The sequence below is a fragment of the Plecotus auritus genome (assembly GCF_963455305.1).
Source record: "Plecotus auritus genome assembly, chromosome: 9".
NCBI classification, from domain to species: Eukaryota; Metazoa; Chordata; class Mammalia; order Chiroptera; family Vespertilionidae; genus Plecotus; species Plecotus auritus.
In genome coordinates this window covers 84,642,446-84,663,133 of record NC_137783.1, presented here as the reverse complement: position 1 = coordinate 84,663,133, position 20,688 = coordinate 84,642,446, and the positions used below count along the sequence as shown (strand labels likewise).

The following is a 20,688-nucleotide window of genomic DNA, read 5'->3' as shown; positions in this document are numbered from 1 at the left end:
AGTGCTCTAAAAATTGATCCTTTATATAAATAAAAGTTTCAAAGTTTAGATATACAGTAGTCCCTCCTACCCCTTATTTGCAGTTTTGCTTCCCATGGTTTCAGTTACCTGTGGTCAACCTTGATCCAAAAAGATTAAATGGAAAATCCCAGAAATAAACAACTCATAAGTTTTAAATTGTGGATTGTTCTGAGTGGTATGATAAAACCTCATGCCCTCCCAATCTGTCCCACTTGGGATGTGAATCATGCCTTTGTCCAGCGTACCCATGATGTATATGGTACCCACACGTTAGTTAGTTAGCTGTCTCAGTTATCAGATTGACTGTCATGATATTGCAGTGCTTGCGTGCAAGTAACCCTTGTAATATCCTAATTCCTAATGCCTTATGTCATTCACCTCACCTTATCTCATCACTTAGGCATTGTGTCATATCACACAATCACAAGAAGAAGGTACAATAAGTTATTTTGATCCAAGTGCCCCTTCAAAAAAAATAGAAGATATTTTGAGAGAGACCACATTCACATAACTATAACTTTTATTACAGTATATTGTTATAAATGTTTAATTGATTAATAATTATAGTTATTGTTATCTTTCACTGTGCCTAATTTATAAATTACTCTTTATCATAGGTATGAATGATTAGGAAAAAACCCTGGTATAGGTAGGGCTCAGTACTATCTGTGGTTTTAGGCATCCATTGGAGGTCTTGGAACATATCTCTTGTGGATAAGGAGGGACTGCTGTAGTATCCTAAATAACTTCTAGGTTTTTAAAAATAAATTACTGGATTACTGTTAAAAAGAAAATAACATTTTAAAAAAGTTTATTTCAATAATAGAATCAACTGTTTGTAACTTGATTTTTGAACAATATTTTTTGGCTTATAATCCCCTCTACCCCAAATTACCATAGTTATTTCAATTTGTTTGTCTTAAATATTGATGGCTTTAAAGTAGTTTTCAGGAAATAACTCAAGTGTTTAACAATGTGACTGTAGTTTGGAGGAAGAGTATATACTTCTAGGACTTTGCTTTCTTTTGTATAGTCAAGCCTCTCACTTGTTCCAAAGTTGTAGTATATGGAAAACTGTCTGTTCCTTGTGTTCAGCACCTTGTCTAGAATCTCAGCTACACTGGGACAGTGGTCCTGCCTTATTTTCCACTCCTGACCCTGTGTCCTAATTACCACATCAAGGCTTCTCTTACATGTGGTTGAAACTTAACACCATGATTTTAAATTTCTAACTATTGCCTTTTTCTGGTATCACTTCCTTCAGAGAACATACAATGCTCATCTGCTGTGACTTTCTTCTGTGACCAATGTTCCTCTCACACTGATGCATTTTCACTCTCGTCTATTGCTTGCACATCCTTTCACACAACTGCCTGCAGGTCTGTTCAGTACATGTGAATCTGTGAGGCCTCTGAGTCTTGGTCAATCCTATTTTGCATTGTCCTCTTATGAAATGAGTACCTCATATGACATCTAACTCAAGGAACTAGGCTATCATGCAGGATCCTTGTTCAGACAAGTTAAATCATCCATGTATTAATTTGTAAGCATGTGTTTGATAGGTTAGGGCAGTGGTTGGCAAACTCATTAGTTAACAGAGCCAAATATCAACAGTACAACGATTGAAATTTCTTTTGAGAGCCAAATTTTTTAAACTTAAACTTCTTCTAACGCCACTTATTCAAAATAGACTCGCCCAGGCCGTGGTATTTTGTGGAAGAGCCACACTCAAGGGGCCAAAGAGCCGCATGTGGCTCGCGAGCCGTGGTTTGCCAACCACTGGGTTAGGGGATCATCTACTATTTGACAGGCCCTGTGATTATAAAGTCAAAGAAGTTATGATCCTTTCCCTTAAGGAATGTAGAGCTTGCAGAAGAAATACATCAACCACACCACAGCACTATATGTCAGGACTATGGCAGGGGCATGTACAGGGTCCTAGGGAAGCACAAAGGAAGGGGCCTTTGTAGCAGACTGGGGAATATGTGAGGGTAAGAAAAGATTTGCATGTGACCATTGAATAGTTTTAGAGTAAAAGCAGGCATTACCTAAATGGAAAGAATGGGAGAAAGGCATTTCCAGGTAGAAGAAATGGTAGGCTCAATGTCATGGAGGTATGAAACACCTTTGTGGGTTCTTGAAACTACAAGTGGTTCAAAATGGCTATAGTATGGCCCTGGCCAGTGTGGCTCAGTTGGTTGGAACATCGTCCCATGAACCAAAAGGTGGCAGGTTCTATTCCTAGTCAGGGCACATACCCAGATTGTGGGTTTGATCCCTGGTTGGGGTGCATGCAGGAAGCAACCAATCGATGTTTCTCTCAATCACATTGATGTCTCTCTCTCTCTCTAAAAATAATTTTTAAAAAAGTTATTGTATGAATTGCACTTAAAAAGGAATGGTGGTAAATGAAGCTCAGAGGTGAGGCAGGAGGCAGATAGTAAAATACTTTGTATATTAAACTACAGTTCAACCAATTTTAGTGTAGCCAATTTTCATTCGCGGTAGCTATGGTTTAAAAAGTTGCTGTGAACACTGAATTAGCAAATACTGAACCATTGTTCCTAGCTTCCTGCCTGCCTTTGATTAAATTTCATCAAAGAATCAATATATAACTTTTTTGATGTGTGTTTGTCTTTAAAGACACCTTATTTAAAATATACTATTGATTTATCAATCTAGAACCCAAAACCAGCATCATTTATTTATAACTCATGTCTGAACAAAGCTTATCTAATACATGTATTTTCCCCATAAAGCATATGACAACTTCTTGCACTTAGGAACACTAGACAGCATTTCAGCACTTGGAGGCTTTTCTTAAACAGTAAAATCATTTTTCAAAAAGCTAAAGACGTGGCACTAAATAAACTGCAGAAAGGAAACCTGTTCGTAGTGTAAGAGCTGAAATAGGAAGCAGAGCACCATCACCTATTCATCCTCAGCTAGAAACGTGTTTGGGCAATGCAAAGTGCTCACTGTTCTGTGGGTGTCCACCAATGACCACGGAAGCACCACGGGCATTGACTTTGGAGTTACAGATAAATCGTAGCAAGTAAGTGAATTTGAAAATATTACAAACAGAGTGGATGTAAAATCTCGAGCCAAACAAATGAATGATTGTATCACCTCAGGCTCTGAGGGTATTCTTGACTACATTTAATGTGACTAACACGCCTTCCCATAGAAAAATGGTCAAATGATGAAGTAAATATAGATACATAAATTGTTTAACTTTATTATCTGTTCCAATATAACTTGCCCATGATTTTTCATCTTGTCTTTGATAGAGGCAAAGGGAAATAATGTTATATTATTGATTTCAGGTATGCCATAATTCTTTTCTGAGTCATCTGACCCACAAAATAATACAGCTCTCTAATAACTCCTGCTGCTTTTAAGGTATCAACTAATTTGAACATTAATGCTTCATGTAACAGAAATCAAATGGATAGTTCTGCATTTATTTAAAAAAATACGTGATCCTTTTTTTGCTTCATTCTGCATTTGATCGTTTCATTCAATCATTGCAAACAGATAATTAATATGGGTCCCTGTCCAATTGTACTGTGGGGTTTTAATTTTGTTCTTAAGGTGAATGTGTATAGAAAATAAAGTATACAGACCTTTGGAAAAAAGAGGAAGAGATGCAGTTGGGGGCACGGCCTTATCCAACTCTGAGGCTGGGGCTGTCTGGGGCAATGAATTCAGCCACTTGATCCCAAATCTCACTCTTTTCCCCAAGTATGTTTCATTGACTGTAAGTGTTACTAAAGATTAAGGCGGTGGGGGGGGGGGGGACTTCATCTCTCAACTGAACATGTTCTCCAAGATTAAATAATGTTTGAAAACAAAGTGGTACTGTAGATGATATAAAAGAGTGATTAGTATTCATATAATCTTTTAACTATCGTTAGCTACCAAAACATTTGCTTGTTATTGTGAATGCACAGTCTGTTTTTATGATTCTTCCATCTGAATTATTTGATAAATTAGGAACAATAATTTAAGTGACTAAGTATATTTTGTTGATGAAAGAGAAATCCACCATTTCTAGTGGTATTTGTCTTATGGGGGGAAAGGAACTCTGTTAATATTACATTGGGGTGGAAAAGCAAAACTAAAATAAAGCAGATAACACTGTTACTGAGAAAATTTAGTTTTGTCTGGGAAGCCAATCCTGATCAATCTGACACCAAAGAGGATTTTCTTTATCTGAATTCCCTACATCTCTGGTTTGACTCTAGGACAATAACTTTGAAAGGGTAGGACAAGCATGTCAAACTTGCGGCCCGCGGGCCACATGCAGCCCACAATGAATATTTTTGCAGGCCAGCCAATATAACGGTATGTAAGAAAGGTTTTAGGAGAAACCAAGATGGCGGCATAGGTAAACACCTAAACTGCTGCCTCACACAACAATTTCAAAACTACAACTAAAAGAAAACGGACATCATCCAGAACCACAGGAAGGCTGGCTGAGTGGAAATTCTACAACTAGAAGGAAAGAGAAAAGCACACTGAGACTCAGAGGAGCTGCAGGAGGCAGAGGTACTGAGACGAGCGCGTGGAGAGGACTGGCAACTGAGTGCGTGGCTGGCTTTCTCAAGTGGGAGGGAGACAAAAGGTCCCGACTGTGCTGAACTCCAGTTCCGGGCGAGACTTTGGGAATGCAGACTCCTTTGGGGAGGGGCTGGACTGTTAAGAGGGAGAAAAGCACACTGAGACTCAGAAGAACTGTGGTAGGCAGAGGTACTGAGGTGCACGTGGAGAGGGTGGGCAACTGAGTACCGGCTGGCTTTCTCAAGTGGGAGGGAGACAAAGCTCCCAACTACACTGAACTCCAGTTCTGGGCGAGACTCTGGAGACCCAGACTCATTCGGGGAGAAAGTGGACTGTCTGGCAGTGGGTGGAACTTAAGGGCGGCTTTCTCCCAGAGGTGCTTGCAGTGATTACCATGGGACACTGAGACACAGGGGCCTATTAGGGCAGGGCTGATGGGAAACTGGTGCTGTCTGCTCTGCCTTGAGACTCCGTCCCATCCAAGCTGAGTACAGAGGCTTTTGCAAATCTTGTCTCATAAGGGTGTCTCCAGCACAGAAGTTCTCCCAGTGTAGACACAGCTGATCCTCACAGCCAGTTGGCCTGGAGGTCAATTCCTCCCAGTGATACCAACAACAATCAAGGCTTAACTACAACAAGACTGTTCACACAGCCCACAAAGGGGTGCACCAAGAGTGTCCACCTCAGGTAACTGGGGAGGCTGAGCCACTGGGCCCTATAGGACACCTAGCACACAAAGCCAGTCTATCAACACAGGGAAGCAGCCAAAATGCGGAGACAAAGAAACAGATCACAAATGAAAGAAATGGAAGAAAGCAAACGACTGGATATAGAGTTCAAAACCATGGTTATAAGGTTTTTCAAGAATTTTCTAGAAAAGGCCGATAAATTTAGTGAGACCCTTGAGGATATGAAAAAGGACCAACTAGAAATTAAGCATACACTGACTGATATAAAAAAATATTATACAGACATCTAACAGCAGACTAGAGGATCGCAAGAATCAAGTCAAAGATTTGAAATGCAAAGAAGCAAAAAACACTCAACTGGAAAAGCAAAAAGAAAAAAGAATCCAAAAATATGAAGGTAGTGTAAGGAGCCTCTGGGACAACTTCAAGCGTACCAACATCAGAATTATGGGGGTGCCAGAAGAAGAGAGAGAGCAAGATACTGAAAACCTATTTGAGGAAATAATGACCAAAAACTTCCCCACCTGGTGAAAGAAATAGACTTATAAGTCCAGGAAGCACACAGAACCCCAAACAAGAGGAATCCAAAGAGAACCAAACCAAGATACATCATAATTAAAATGCCAAGAGCAAAAGAAAAAGAGAGAATATTAAAAGCAGCAAGAGAAAAACAGTTAGTTACCTACAAGGGAGCACCCATATGACTGTCAGCTGATTTCTCAACAGAAACTATGCAGGCCAGAACGGAGTGGCAAGAAATATTCAAAGTGATGAATAGCAAGAACCTACAACCAAGACTACTCTACCCAGCAAAGCTACTCTTCAGAATGGAAGGTCAGATAAAGAGCTTCACAGATAAGAAAAAGCTAAAGGAGTTCATCACCACCAAACCAGTATTATATGAAATGCTGAAAGGTATTCTTTAAGAAGAGGAAGAAGAAAAAAAAGGTAAAGATAAAAATTATGAACAACAAATACATATTTATCAACAAGTGAATCTAAAAATCAAGTGAATAAAAAAATATGATGAACAGAATAAACTGGTGAATATAATAGAATCAGGGGCATAGAAAGGGAGTGGACTGACAATTCTCAGGGGGGAAAGGGGTTTGGGGGGTGTGGGAAGAGACTGGACAAAAAGCGTATACCTATGGATGAGGACAGTGGGGGCGGGGTAAGGGCAGAGGGTGGGGTAGGAACACTGGTGGAGGGGACCTATGGGGGGAAAAAGAAGAACAATTGTAATAATCTGAACAATAAATATTTATTAAATTAAAAAAGAAAGGTTTTAATAAAAATTTCATAACTTAATTCTTACAATATCCTGTTATACATAATTATTAATAACGAACTACAACATTCACTAATGAATGATTACTATAATTGTGTTGCTTTCATTTCCTGTATGTGCCTTACATGCAGGTGTACCATTTCTCTCTACTAATACTAGCAGAGAATATTTTAGCAGCCGATTGCCTCATCATTAGTCTTGGACTGACCTATTTGATATGTGCAACAGGAAATATTTCACTTTCAGAGAACAAGAAAAATAGGTATATTTGTGTTACGCTTATTAATTTGTGCGTTATTCAGTGTCTGGTAAGTTAATGTTCAAGAAAAAATGTTTATTAAAATGTTCTATTATTTTTTGTTAATGATTACTCATTTATTTTAGCCCTTTGTATTCAGCATGTCTCTATCAAAATAAACCTACATTTCTATGAAAATTGAAGCTTTTGTGTTTTTGCAGTTCACATAAACTTAAACCTTGTTTATTTGGCTCGTGTTAGCCTTTTAGTTTGACATGCTGTAGGATAACAAAGAATACCATTAAAATTTTATTTCCACTTTCATGCTTCAGTGCCTAAGAAAACACCTTGTGAAGCCTCTTAGATTCTTCTTCTTCAAAGAATGTTCTTATAGTATGATTTTGCTTTTTTTTTTTTTTTTTTTTTTTTTTTACAGAAATGATAGCAAACTCACTTTTGGTTTAAACTTACAGTATTGGTTGCATAGGTTGGGTGATAGGACAGGTTAAAACTCCATCCCCAATAAAGGGTTTATCTGAGATGTTAATATGCAGATTTAATAATTTCCTTGTAAAAGGATTTTATATTTACTCATGCTAAAACTTTGATTCCAGGTGGATATTTCCAAATATGTCATCTATATACACTGAGTGGCCAGATTATTATGACCACCCCGTCAGTACTTCAGTACTTCATTGGGCCACCTTTTGCCTTCAATACTGTGGTGATTCTTCTTGGCATTGACTCCATGAGATGTTGAAAGGTGATGCAAGGCATCTGACACCATGCCTGATGAATAGCACTGTCCAGTTCTGTGAGATTTAATGGTTGTGGAACCAGCTGCCTGATGGCTCTTTTAACTTCGTCCCACAAATGCTCAATTGGATTGAGATCTGGTGATTGTGGGGGCCACCTAAGCAACGTAAAGTCTCCCTCATGTTCTTGAAACCATACCTGCATAATATGAGCACCATGGCATGGCGCATGGTCTTGTTGGAAGAAGCCATCTCCATTGGGATATGCCATCAACATGATAGGATGAACTTGATCAGCAATGATACTTAGGTATGTTGTGCTATTCAGACATTGTTCCACACGAATTAAAGGGCCCAAATCATGCCAGGAAAACATGCTCCAAACCATAACACTACCCCCACCAGCTTGAAGGGTTGTACTCATGCATGTGGGGTGCATGTTTTCATGCTGTTTCCGCCAAATTCTCACTCTGCCATCTGCATGATGCAGCTGGAAATGTGATTAATCGGACCACATGACTTTTTTCCAATGCTCGATTGTCCAATCCTTGTGTTCCTGTGTGAATTGGAGACGTTTTACCTTGGTAACTGCAGACAGCAAAGGTGTTCGAACAGGCCTTCGGCTTCCATATCCCATATGATGCAGTGTATGGCTAATTTGCCTACAAATGTCAGGCGGTCATAATAATCTGGCCACTCAGTGTATATGTGCCTTAAAATACTGCTCTGATCTCTTCTTCCTTCTCCAAGCAAATGCATCACTTATACTTCTTTTCATAAAGAGATAATAACTAAAAAGGTGGCAAAACTAGAAAGCAAATTAGTTTTATGATTTCAGAGAATGAGCTGACTATTCATTTATTAGAATGTTTTCAGACTACTTTAGAACTCTCAGAGGTAGAATAATGGTCCATATAGTGCTATCAGGTTTCCTTTATGGACAGAGTAAGCCATCTAATCTTGACAGACACAATTGTTTTTGATTTCCTGCCATGGATATCCATCACAGAAATAGAAGTGATTAATAGCATTTTGTCCACTAACCAAAAACATTTATAATGTATACCTGGAAAATATTCCAAAATAGAGGGTAACATTAAAGCTTCAAAAAATTTCAACAACTGAAAAATCAATATCAGTTGAGGAGAGAAAGCCATAAAGGTACTTTTAAGAGAGATGAAAAATAAAATTTTAGATTTTCATTAATTTTAAGGAGATAGTGGAAGAAAAAAAAACCTTTAAGAGAATTGATGGGAAATATTGTTTTCCATTTTAAAATGAATATTATTCCAGGAATTTACTTATCATGTATATGTTCAAAACATGTATAAGATCTTCTCAAATTAAATAGATTATTGTAAATGTTTTAAAAGAACTTCTACTCCCATTTACTTTCTGTCATCAAGCTAAAAATTCTAGAATAATGGTGGTAGCAATGCAGAGAGAGTACTATAGACTTAGAAAAACAGTTGTACCCAAAATAGATTTTATGTGTTAGCAATTACAGGGAGTCATCTTTCCTTCTCATCATATATCAACCATGAGATACAAGCAAAACCAAGAAAAGAGGTGAGGTACTAGAAATGGCCCTAAAGCAGACTTGCAAACAGATTAGCTTTTGGGAACATTCTTGCAAAAATTATCAGTCTAGAAAATTTGCCTGATGAATATATGTTGAAAGGCTAAACAAAATGGAAATATCACTATAGAGAGCATACTTTCATTCATTTATTACTTCAATTATGTATTTATTTATTCAATCAAAAAATACTTGAGTTTCAGTAACTGCAAAGGCATGGGGTTAAGCAAATAAGAAATAACTTCTGGAGGAGGATCCAAGATGGCGGCGTAGGTAAACACCTAAACTGCTGCCTCGCACAACAATTTCAAAACTACAACTAAAAGACAAAACGTCTATCACCCAGAACCACGGGAAAGCTGGCTGAGTGGAAGTTCTACAACTAGAAGGAAAGAGCAAACAGCACTGAGGGGTGCAAAAGGGCTGAAAAGTTGAGGTACGGAGGCGCGCAAATCAGGCTGGCGAGGGGCAACTGGGAGTGCTGCTTTTTTCAACCTGAAGGGAGACAAGCTCCTGATTACTCCGAACTCCAGTTTCTGGGGAGACGTGGGGGACCCAAACTACTATGGGGAGAAGCTGAACTGTCTGCCGTGGGGTCAGAAAGTGAGGGAGGCTTGCTTGCAGAGCTGCGTACAGGAATAATTATTTACTGCACTGGGGCGCGAGAGGCGGGGACGTGGTCAGAGACACAGAGATGGCTGACTGGCAGCCATCGCTGTTTGCCACTCCCTAGCCTAGTCACGCCCTGAGACCCCGCCCTGCACAATCTATGAACCCACCCAAGCTCCAAGCAGTGGCTTTAGCATATGAATGACCTGCCCTAGCACAGCTTAACCTAGCAAACTTGCAGCCCGGGTCAGACAGCTCCAAAACCTCCAAACCCCAAGCAAAGAGGAGAAAACCGTAGTTCTTGCTGCAGCTCCTGCTGCGTGGCCTCAGACAGTAGCTGACCTGCACCCCATTAGAGATCCAGAAGCCAGTGTACCTAGTGGTCAGTGTGAGACACCAGATTTCAACTCCTCACATCCATAAGTGACACATTCAAGAGGCAGACTCAGTGAGCACCAAAGTCCCACAGAAACAAGTCCTGCACCATAAGCGTGTCTCCAGCGCAGCAGTTCTTCCATTATAGACACAGCGGGTCCTCACAGCCAATTGGCCTGGAGGTCAATTCCTCCCAGTGTACCAACAGCAATCAAGGCTTAACTATACCAAGACTTTGCACTCAGCCCACAAAGGGGTGTACCAAAGGCGTCCACCTCAGGTGATTGGGGAGGCTGAGCTACTGGCCCCTATAGGTCACCTACCACACAAAGCCACTCCATCAACACAGGGAAGTAGCAAAATGCGGAGACAAAGAAACATGTCACAAATGAAAGAAATGGAGGAAAGCAAACTACTGGATGACATAGAGTTCAGAACCACATTTATAAGGTTACTCAAGAATCTTCTAAAAACCGCTGAGGAACTTAGTGAGACCTTTAAGAATCTTAATGAGAATGCCAAAAAAATGGAAAAGGACCAGTCAGAAATTAAGCATACACTGTCTGAAATAAAGAATATACAGAAACTCAACTGTAGATCAACGTACCCCAAGAATCAAACCAAAGATCTGAAATATGAGGAAACAAAAAACATACAACCAGAAAAACAAAAAGAAAAAAGAATCCAAAAATATGAAGATAGTGTAAGGAGCCTCTGGGACAACTTTAAGTGTACCAACATCTGAATTTTGGGGGTGCCAGAAGAAGAGAGAGAGTAAAATATTGAAAACCTATTAGAAAAAATAATGACAGAAAACTTTCCCTACCTGGTGAAAAAAATAGACTTACAAGTTCAGGAAGCACACAGAACCCCATACAAGAGGAATCCAAAAAGGACCACACCAAGACACATCATAATTAAAATGCCAAGGGCAAAAGACAAAGAGAGAATCTTGAAAGCAGCAAGAGAAAAACGGTTAGTTACCTACAAGGGAGCACCCATACGACTGTCAGCTGATTTCTCAACAGAAACTACGGGAGTGGCAAGAAATATTCAAAGTGATGAACAGCAAGAACCTACAACCAAGATTACTCTACCCAGCAAAGCTATCATTCAGAGTTGAAGGTCAGATAAAGAGCTTCACAGACAAGAAAAAGCTAAAGGAGTTCATCACCACCAAACCAGGATTACATGAAATGCTGGCAGGTATTCTTTAAGAAGAGGAAGAAGAAGAAAAAGGTAAAGATAAAAATTATGAACAACAAAATGACATCAAATACATACCTACCAACAAGTGAATCTAAAAATCAAGTGAATAAAAAATCTGAAGAACAGAATGGACTGGTGAATATAATAGAATCAGGGATATAGAAAGGGAGTGGACTGACAATTCTCAGGGGGAAGGGGGTGTGAGGGGGTGGGAAGAGATTGGACAAAAATCTTACACCTACGGATGAAGACAGTGGCGGGGGGTAAGGGCATGGGTTAGGGTGGGGAATAAGGTGGAGGGGAGCTATGGGGGAAAAAAAAGAGAAACACCTATAATAATCTGAACAATAAAGATTTATTTTAAAAAAAAAAAAGAAATAACTTCTGTCCCCATAGAGAAGAAGAAAATTAACATTTGTTGAGGACAAACTGTGGCCAGGCACTTTACATCTTATATCAACTCTATGAGGTAGGTATTTTTTTTTTTTTTTTTTTTTTTTTTTACCATTTCTCTTTTTATATCTGAGGAAGCTGAGCCTCATGGGTGTTTAATAGGTTGCTCAAAGTCACACAAATAGTAAGTGGCAGAGTTCAACTTCCAAAACACTTTGTCTCCAAAGCTCACTACACTATGGGCTTGTAATCTAGTGGGAAAGACAGAAACATGCACAAGTAGCTGCAACACAGATAAGAGACTGTGACAAATACTAGGAGTGAGGCACATGGCACTTGCTCTGGGAGCAGAGAGAAGGAAGCTCTTCACCTGCTGGTCTCGAGGTCACTCTAAGAAGGCTTCACAGAGAAGGTGGCATTTGAGCTTGGTCTTGAAGATATAAATGGTGGTGGTGGGGGGGGCGGCGGGGAGAATTATAGGTAGAGACATAAAAGTGCATTGCAGGTTGAAGAAACAGCTTATAGTACTGCAGGGCTGGGAAAGATATGTCTCACGCTTGTTTTCATACTTTAGTTTGGAATTTTAGAATATTTGACAGCATGCCTGAACAATGCCATCGCCCGCAGTCATTACAACACAACGAGGCGCATGGGCTCTGGAGTTATGATGCAGGCTTTGAGTCTAGGCTCTGCCACTTCCTAGTTGTGGGACCTTTGGGAAATCATTTAAGCTTTGTTTGGTTAAACAGGTACATGCATCATGAGGTTGTTTTAAGGAGAATATGAGTAGATACATGTAAACTGCATAGCATTGACTCACTAAATTGGCTGTTAGGAATACTACATCCCAGTAAACATTCAGTCATTGCAGGATTCTCTTGGTCACTTTTTGCACCATGGCATTGTTGGAAGAGAACTGTACTGTACACAGGATTAACTAAACGCTCCTATATACTCACCAGGCACAGTTTCAGCAACATTCTCTTTCTTTTCTGCTGGATTGCTGTTTTGTTAGGCGTCTTCTACTCTCCAAAACATAATCTTCTATACTGTATTGCAAGACCCACTTGACTAAATGTACAATTTGGCAGATATACAGAATAAAATGTTTAGGTTTAGCAAAAATTACCCATCACTCTGGTAGCACATATGGGGAGTGGTATAAAATGTGGCCTAGCCTGGTGTTTGAGAACCAACTGTAGAGAGTAGGTACATTAGGAATGGGGAGGGGTATATTAGGAGTGGGGAAGGTAAGGAAGATAGTGGCAGGAGAAGTCAGTCAGGTCATGGTCAGATTGGAAAGGAACTGGAATGCCACGTTAAAGGGCTTGGTCTTGACCCTGCAGATATGGAGAGCCATGGAAAAGAATGACAGTAGGTGCATGGGCTGAATTGTATCCCTCTCAAGTCCCTATGTTGAGGCCCTCCCCCAACTCCCTCAGTGTAACTGTGTTTGGAAATAAGGCCTTTAGGAAGGTAATAAGGTTAAGTGAAGTTATCAAGGTGGAGCCCTAATGTGATAGGATGTGTCCTTATAAGAAGAGACACCAGAGCTATCCCTCTGCCATGTGAGGGCACAGCAAGAAGGTGGAAATCGATAAGCCAGGCAGAGAAACTTTAGCAGAAACCCACTCTGATTGTGCTTTGATCTCAGATTTCCAGCCTCTAGAACTGAGAAGATGAAGTTCTATTGTTTAAGCCACTCAGTCTAAGGTATTTTGTTAGGGCATCCCCAGAAGACTAATACAGTAGGAAATCAGCATAATTGGATTTGGGATTTAGGTAGATAACTAGTGCAGTGCAGAGAACTGTTTTGAATATTTTTTTTTAGTCTGGTCAACTCTATACATTTTTTGAAACCCTACTGCTCTGAGAAGAGTTCTTGATTCCTTAAGCTTGATTTTATGTCCTTCAATATGTTCCCATAGTATTATGTGAATACATCTATCATAATAATGTATCATAATTCTTGACTTTAATTGGTTATTTCCCCCACTAGATTGTAAACTCCTTGAGATCAGGAACCACATTTTATCTTTGCATTCCCAGCATCTAGTACTGTACTTGGCACAGAGGAGGCTCTCAATAAATATCTGTGGAATTAATAATTCATAAGTTAATAGAAGAACCTGGGGCAAGGAAACCAGTTCTAAGAAACTAATATAATGTCCATTAGCAGAATATCCACCTGTAGCTTATACTATATCATCTTAATTGTTTGACAAAAGATGAAAAAACTGATAATAGTGTATCTTTAACATTTTATTTCAAATCCCTTCCAAGATGATATTAAATGAAACTCCAAAAGTGCTGAAGAAATGATTTTTAATGATTTTTGCCTCAATGAAAATGAGGCTCCTTCCCCCACTTTAAGTCCTGGTATAAATATACTGTACCTAATATCCTCGAGAGAGAAGAAAATGCTGACTGTTTCTAATTACCTAATTTGTTTGGAGGAATCAGCAATAGTCCACAAAGAGAATTAATGTGATCAGCAAAGTCAAATGCATTGTTTTGTAATTTATGCAGAATTCCCGATAAGTCTTTCAGAGTTTGCCAATATGTGCAATGATTAAAGACATTAGGCCAAAACAAATCCTCTGTCTTTTCCTTTATAGTACAGAAACAGTTACAGGAATGGAATTTATCCATTAACTAAATAAAGTATTTCTATAAATCACTGCATTAATTGCTGACTTAAAGGCTGTGGCCGTATCATGAAAAGCAAACAAAAGATATTGCCAAAAAGAGACTTGTCTAGCTGATTTGACAACATCAGTGTGTTTAATTTCAGCCCTTAGTGGAAATGGTGACAGACTCATTCCTCTGTTCATTTAATTTTGATTTATTAAGACAGTCAGTCACATTCAATTTTTCCTGATTTTATAATATTTCTGTTCTTAAAACATTGTATATGGTTTGGGAAAGTATGTGAATCCATTTTTCTCCATTTCCCTCTAATTCTGTTGTTCCTATACATCCTTGGGCTTTTGTAGAGACTGAGAATAGGTAGTTTAATAGAATTTCTTAATCTTCAATTAAAATTCTAACAAAGGTTTTCTGTTTGCTCAAGCAGACATACCAGACGTAGAAAAATTTTATATATAGATGTTAAAAAAGAATAATTGGGATTATTTAGAAAACTTAATGAAAATCAGATGACCTTCTGAAATGTTGACCTACCTTTTCCAGATACTTTTTTTTCTCCTCCATCTTTAGGGTTTCAGCAATGGCATCTGTTCCCTCTAAAGAAAATAAAGTCATATTCAATCTGAAATAATTTTATCTTCATTTTACAATAATATTGATATAAAATTGCATAAACATTAAAAGGTAATACATAGAGTAGGAAGGTAAACACAAATATGTACTATGTCTTAAAACTTTATAAATCAGATTCATAAATAATTGGAGATGGAATTAATTAGCTATGGCTGCAGAAAAACTCTAATCTTTAGAAGATGAGTACACCTGAGTCCAGATACAAGAAAAGGTATTTGGTAGCAGAGATTTCAATTTCCACATCCCTATTCAAGATGTTATAGGAATAGAGGCATTTTCCTCTGAATAAATAGGGTGGTTCCCGAGGCAGGGTTATGCCAATGGGTAAAGTTGTATCTTTATATTTTGCATTTTATTAATCTTGGAATCAGAATGTTGAAAGGCATAAAACTTGGTACTTACTGTTTTTCTCAAGGGAAAGAGACTGCAAGTAACTTTTCTCTAAAAATTACAAAAGAATATAAATCATTAGAAAACAACAGCATTAAAGGTATTTAAGCTTTCTGTACCTATAAAAACAGTTTCCACATCTTAGGCCTTACTAAGGTCTTACAGGCCAGGAACTTGGTTCCTAATGTTAACTCTGCCTTCAACTTTCACTAGGAATTTCATGTTTGAACTCAATTATGTAAATGACTATTAAAAATAAACTTTTTTTATTGATTTCAGAGAAGGGAGAGGAAGAGAGGGATAGAAACATCAATGATGAGAGAGAATCATTGATCAGCTGCCTCCTGCACACCCCCTACTGAGGATTGAGCCTGCAATCCAGGCATGTGGCCCTGACTGGAATCCAACCCGGGACCCTTCTGTCCAAAGGCCAACGCTCTATCCACTGAGCCAAACCAGCTAGGGCTAAATGACTATTCTTAATATCCTTTCAGCCAAGATATAATAACATTTCCCCAGATGCTTCTATACTCTTTGGCCAAATAGATGATATAGAGGATACTTTAAGATGTACTTTTAGATATAACAAAGACACCACTGATCCTTTTGGGTAGAAGAATTGATGAGTTTTAAGAACTATTTGTATAGGGCAGTGGTCAGCAAGCTCATTAGTCAACAGAGCCAAATATCAACATTACAACGAATGAAATTTCTTTTGAGAGCCAAATTTTTTAAACTTAAACTTCTTCTAACGCCACTTCTTCAAAATAGACTTGCCCAGGCCGTGGTATTTTGTGGAAGAGCCACACTCAAGGGGCCAAAGAGCCGCATGTGGCTCGCGAGCCGTGGTTTGCCGACCATGGGTATAGGGTTTTAGAAATGTCAAATGAAAGATTCTTATTTTAGAATTAAATTTGATAGATACATGGATAAAGTTGTGGTACATATATACAATGGGATATTAGCCATACAAAATAATGAAATCTTGCCATTTGGGGCAACATGGATGGACCTTGAAAGTATGAGGCTAAGTGAAGTAAGTCAGACAGAGAAAGACAAATACCGTATGAATTCACTTACATGTAGAATCTAAAGCACAAAATAAGTGAACAAACAAAACAGAAACAAACTCGTAAATACAGAAAACTAATTGATGATTGCCAGATGCGACGGGTATTATGGGATGGATGAAAAAGGTGAAGGGATTGGAAAGTACAAATTGACAGTTATAAAAATAGTCACAGGTTGTAAAGTAAAGCATAGGGAATATAGTGAATAATGTTGTAATAATTATATATGACGGGTACTAGACTTGTGTTGGGATCATTTCGTAAGTTATATAAATGTGTAATCACAACGCTGTACACCTGAAACTAATATAATATTGAATGTCAACCATCATGGAAAAAAGAAAAAGCATTATGTTCAACAGTTTCTCCTGGGAGGGGCTCTTGTATCTTCCATGTTGACTGAGGTGGAGGCAGATATGAAAACTGGAGGCAGCTACTCACCAGTGGCACTGCTCTTAGAGGACCCGGCCACCGGCAGACGCTGACTGCTACAGCCCGACAGCACCAACTGGGATTCGTTAGGAGGATACATTGACGCCGTGATCCAAAACTGCTTGGCCAAGCTGGTGTCCTTTTCTGAGGAGCCACTGAATACTAATAATCCCTGGGGACAAATTTCACAGAGCTTCTTTCCATGGCTAGGACATGCACCGGGCCTCGCTTCCATGGCAACTGAGGACGCTTCTCCAAGCTCCGCCTTTCAGAGAACCTTCAAGTTGGCAGCAACAGGCCAGGCCGGAAACCCTTAGTTTCCGCTGTAGATGTTGAGGTCCAGCACGCATGGGTGGGCCCTCTGAAGCCCACTTCTGTAGTGACCACAGGCTTCGGGACCAGTCTTAGATGGAGTCCAGATAGGAGAGTCAAAACATCAACTGGGGGCGTGTCTTGTCCTGTTGGAGTCAGTGGGGAAGCACTTCAGCGCTCATATTGTATAGGTCAGCCTTCTACCTGCCTCCCCTATTCTCCAACTTCCATTCCCCCAAAGATGTCCCAATAAAGCTTTCTATTCCTTAGCCTCACTGCCCCAATTCCCCCCTCCACACGGATTGTCGTAGCTCGTTATAGGCCAGCTTTGGAGAAAATATGGCAGTTTGCATTCTATTGGGAGCTGGAGGTCTCAATAGGGCCAATGGGTACCCCATGTATGTAATTTGTTATAATTTTCCCCCCAACCCCCATCCTTTAAGACAAATCTTAGGAAAAAAGCTGGATTTAGATTAACTGCATTTACTAATGGGTCCCACTAAAGCCTGCCTAGACTGCAAAAGTGTAAATGATTATTTAAAGATGTCTGATGAGTGGACTCAGTCCTTCATGAAAAATAATTTGATAATGTAGTCTTATAGAAATATTAACAAGTGCTTGTGAATAGCTTTCCTGGGAGATTTTGTTAATTGAGGAACAATTTAACCATTTCAGAGATAGGAACGTTGTAACTACTATGGCAGGAATTGAGATGATCCTTATAAAGGCAACGTAGGAAATGAACACGCGCTGATGACAATTTATGTCGGCATGACACTTTATTCTTTCAAAACACTAATACAGTTTCATGGAAAAGATACTTCAAAAGTTGATAATCACAAATCTATACAATTACCCAATCTATCCCAAATTTTTCTGGTTAAGAGCCTGATGAAATACTGAAAAATGTTATATGAAAATACACATATATTTCATTACAAACATTATATATTTAGCAGCTAAAATGTTGATTCTCTCTTGGCTGAGAGAACTGGCAATATTACTGTGTTCCAATCCCAACTCCCCCAAGTACATGGATGTGTCCAGGCGCCTCGTTTGGATGAATTCCCAAATCTTTTTACTTGGCCGTGTAGTTAGTGATTGGTACTATTAGCAATCAGCTAACTACACTGCCTAGTAACTAGACTCACAGAAAACAGTTTCCTTTCATCACAAACTGCAGTCTCAAGTTGGCGCCCCATGCTTTGTGACGGGTTAGCCATTGGTTCAGCTGTAGCTCACTTTAGTTGGTGGGTGTGTGAATGCCCTACTAAGTAATGAAAAACCGGCAGGATTAATCACAGCTATGCAGCATTGACCGTCGTTACATGGGGCTGGGGGCGGGGGGGAGAGGGTGGGAGGGGGGAGCGGGGTCCTCCCAGCAGTTTAAAAGTCTGTACCTTACAATTAAAGCCATTAAAGCCCACATATTTCGCTTTCCTTACATGGGATTGCATAATCTTGCTTTTACTCTTAGAAAGGGGAGCAGTTAAAGTGTATCTAGAAGCAGTCCTCCCCTGCCCCCCCCCCTCCCGCCCTGAATTTTCAGGGCTTTGCTCGCACTTGGACAACTTGCTCGCCAAGCAGCGCAAGGCCCATCAAATGCTGACGCATCAGATCTCAAAGCGCAGCTCGCTCTGCTCAAACGCTTCGGGTTGGCTCTTCGCCTCCGCAGCAGCGTCCTCTCCAGCGCGGCGGTGATGCTGTGCCTTGTTTTGATGGCAGTGGAGTTAGTGATTGCAAGCACAGAGTACAATCAGCTAATTACACTGCCTACAAACCGAGCACCGGCGCCCGCAGGCTGCAGCTCCAGACGGTCCGCAGAGCCGACGCGGTGTCCCCGAGCCAGCGGCCCGCAATCGCCACCCGCCTCGATCCCACACTTCACCCGGGACAATGCCCGCAGTGCCTGGGCGCGAGGCCCGGGCGAGGCTCTCCGGACGACGCCACCGGACCCGCCAGGGACCCACCTGGGACCCAAGCCCGGCTCACAGGCTGCGCTGTCCCGCAGGACTCGCCGCGTACACCTAGCGTGGCACGGCCAGCGGGCAGCGCTCCAGAGGGCACCCGCACATCCTGGGCCGGGCCCCCAACCCCAGGTGGCTCCCGGGAGCGCCCGGCCTGCCGGCTTCACCTCTGCCGCAGAGTCTGGCTGCCGGCGTCAGCTGCCCCGCAGCCTCCCGCACCTCCCAGGGCCTCCTCTAGGTTCCCTTTTCTCCTAGCCCCTGCGCTTTCTCCTGCGGCTCCCACCGCCCTCACTCCCGGGTGGCCCGACGACTTCTCTCCAGTTCCCAGCCCAAACCCTAGAGCCAGCTCTCTACCCCATACGCCCGGCAGCTCCGAACGGCCAAGTGACAGTGGCCGTGGCCGTGGCGAGCCAACCGCCCTTGGAACCCCGCGAGGAGGGGGGCGGGGCGGGCACGCGGGACTGGTGGGGGAGGGGCCGGGGAGAGAGCGAAGGGAGCTGAGAAGGGGCGGGTGGCGGCCCCTGGAGGGAGGGAAGAGGCCAGGGGACCAAGGCACAGCTCCTTAGAAAGTTCCTCTACCTGATGAGACTGGAGGGACTAAGAGCTCCTTCTCCTCTCCTCCTCCCCAAGAAGCCCCACGACCCCACTTTTCATGCCCATCCCCATTAGGGAAGACAGCTGGCCTGGTACCAAACTGAAGGCTGACTTTTCCCATGGAGATAGGCCTGGACCCTGCCACGCGTGGAGGAATGCCTTTGAGGGTTTCATCTGCACTCTGTATTCCCCTTAAACGCTGGGTGAGCCCTGGGGTGAGGTGGAAGGCTGATCTTCTAGTCAAAAAAGCGAGCCAGGAAGCTTGTTACTTAGAGCAAAGTATGGCCCTCATGAGATCAAGGACACAGTTTTATCCTCTCAAGACCAATGTGAGGCAAAAACGATTCCTACTTTCAGCACCTCTTTATTTAAATACCAGCTATGTGTTCAGCCTCTAAAGTCATGGGTGGCAACAAAAAAGTGAACATAGTTACCTTTGGAGACAGTAGACAATCACTAAACTGGGTAGAGACAGAAGGGAGTAGGGTGGGACATTGAGAATTTGATTGGTCAGGGGAAGTTCATGGAGTAGGTACTTGAAATAAGACTGAATTTGGACATTCAGGGTGAGGGCTGTGAAGGCCAGAGAAACAATGTCTTTGACCAGTTCCATTTTCTTATTCTCACAATTCCACATTTGATGACGTAGATGTGTTTATATGTGTGTATTTGGAGTAGATGGGACAAAGAGGACAGTTACAGAGGATTTCTGGTAGACCTCCACTATTAATTGTTTCCTTTAGTTACTCCTTCCCCCCTTTTCCTTCAATAAATGAAGCAGAAGAGGATAAAGAATATTTTCTGATTACTCACTGTGTAGAACTCAATTGGAAGTAGTTCCCCACCCCCCAATATGGTCTTCATGAACCCAGCATAATGCACTCGTTGTTGATCCTGAAAGCTTAGTTCTAAATTATTT

At 41.0% G+C, this 20,688-nt stretch overlaps 1 protein-coding gene across 1 annotated transcript in view; it reads right to left on the bottom strand.

Moving 5' to 3' along the window:
* HOATZ (HOATZ cilia and flagella associated protein) overlaps positions 1-17,131 on the bottom strand; it is a gene marked incomplete at its 5' end in the record, with an annotated part of 38,446 nt that extends 21,315 nt beyond the window's left edge. The window contains 3 exons of the mRNA XM_080640230.1: positions 14,906-14,967; positions 15,407-15,445; positions 16,906-17,131. Coding sequence (XP_080496356.1) covers positions 14,906-14,967; positions 15,407-15,445; positions 16,906-17,131 — 327 coding nt within the window. The remainder of the gene's footprint in view (positions 1-14,905; positions 14,968-15,406; positions 15,446-16,905) is intronic.
* Positions 17,132-20,688: the final 3,557 nt, after the last annotated feature.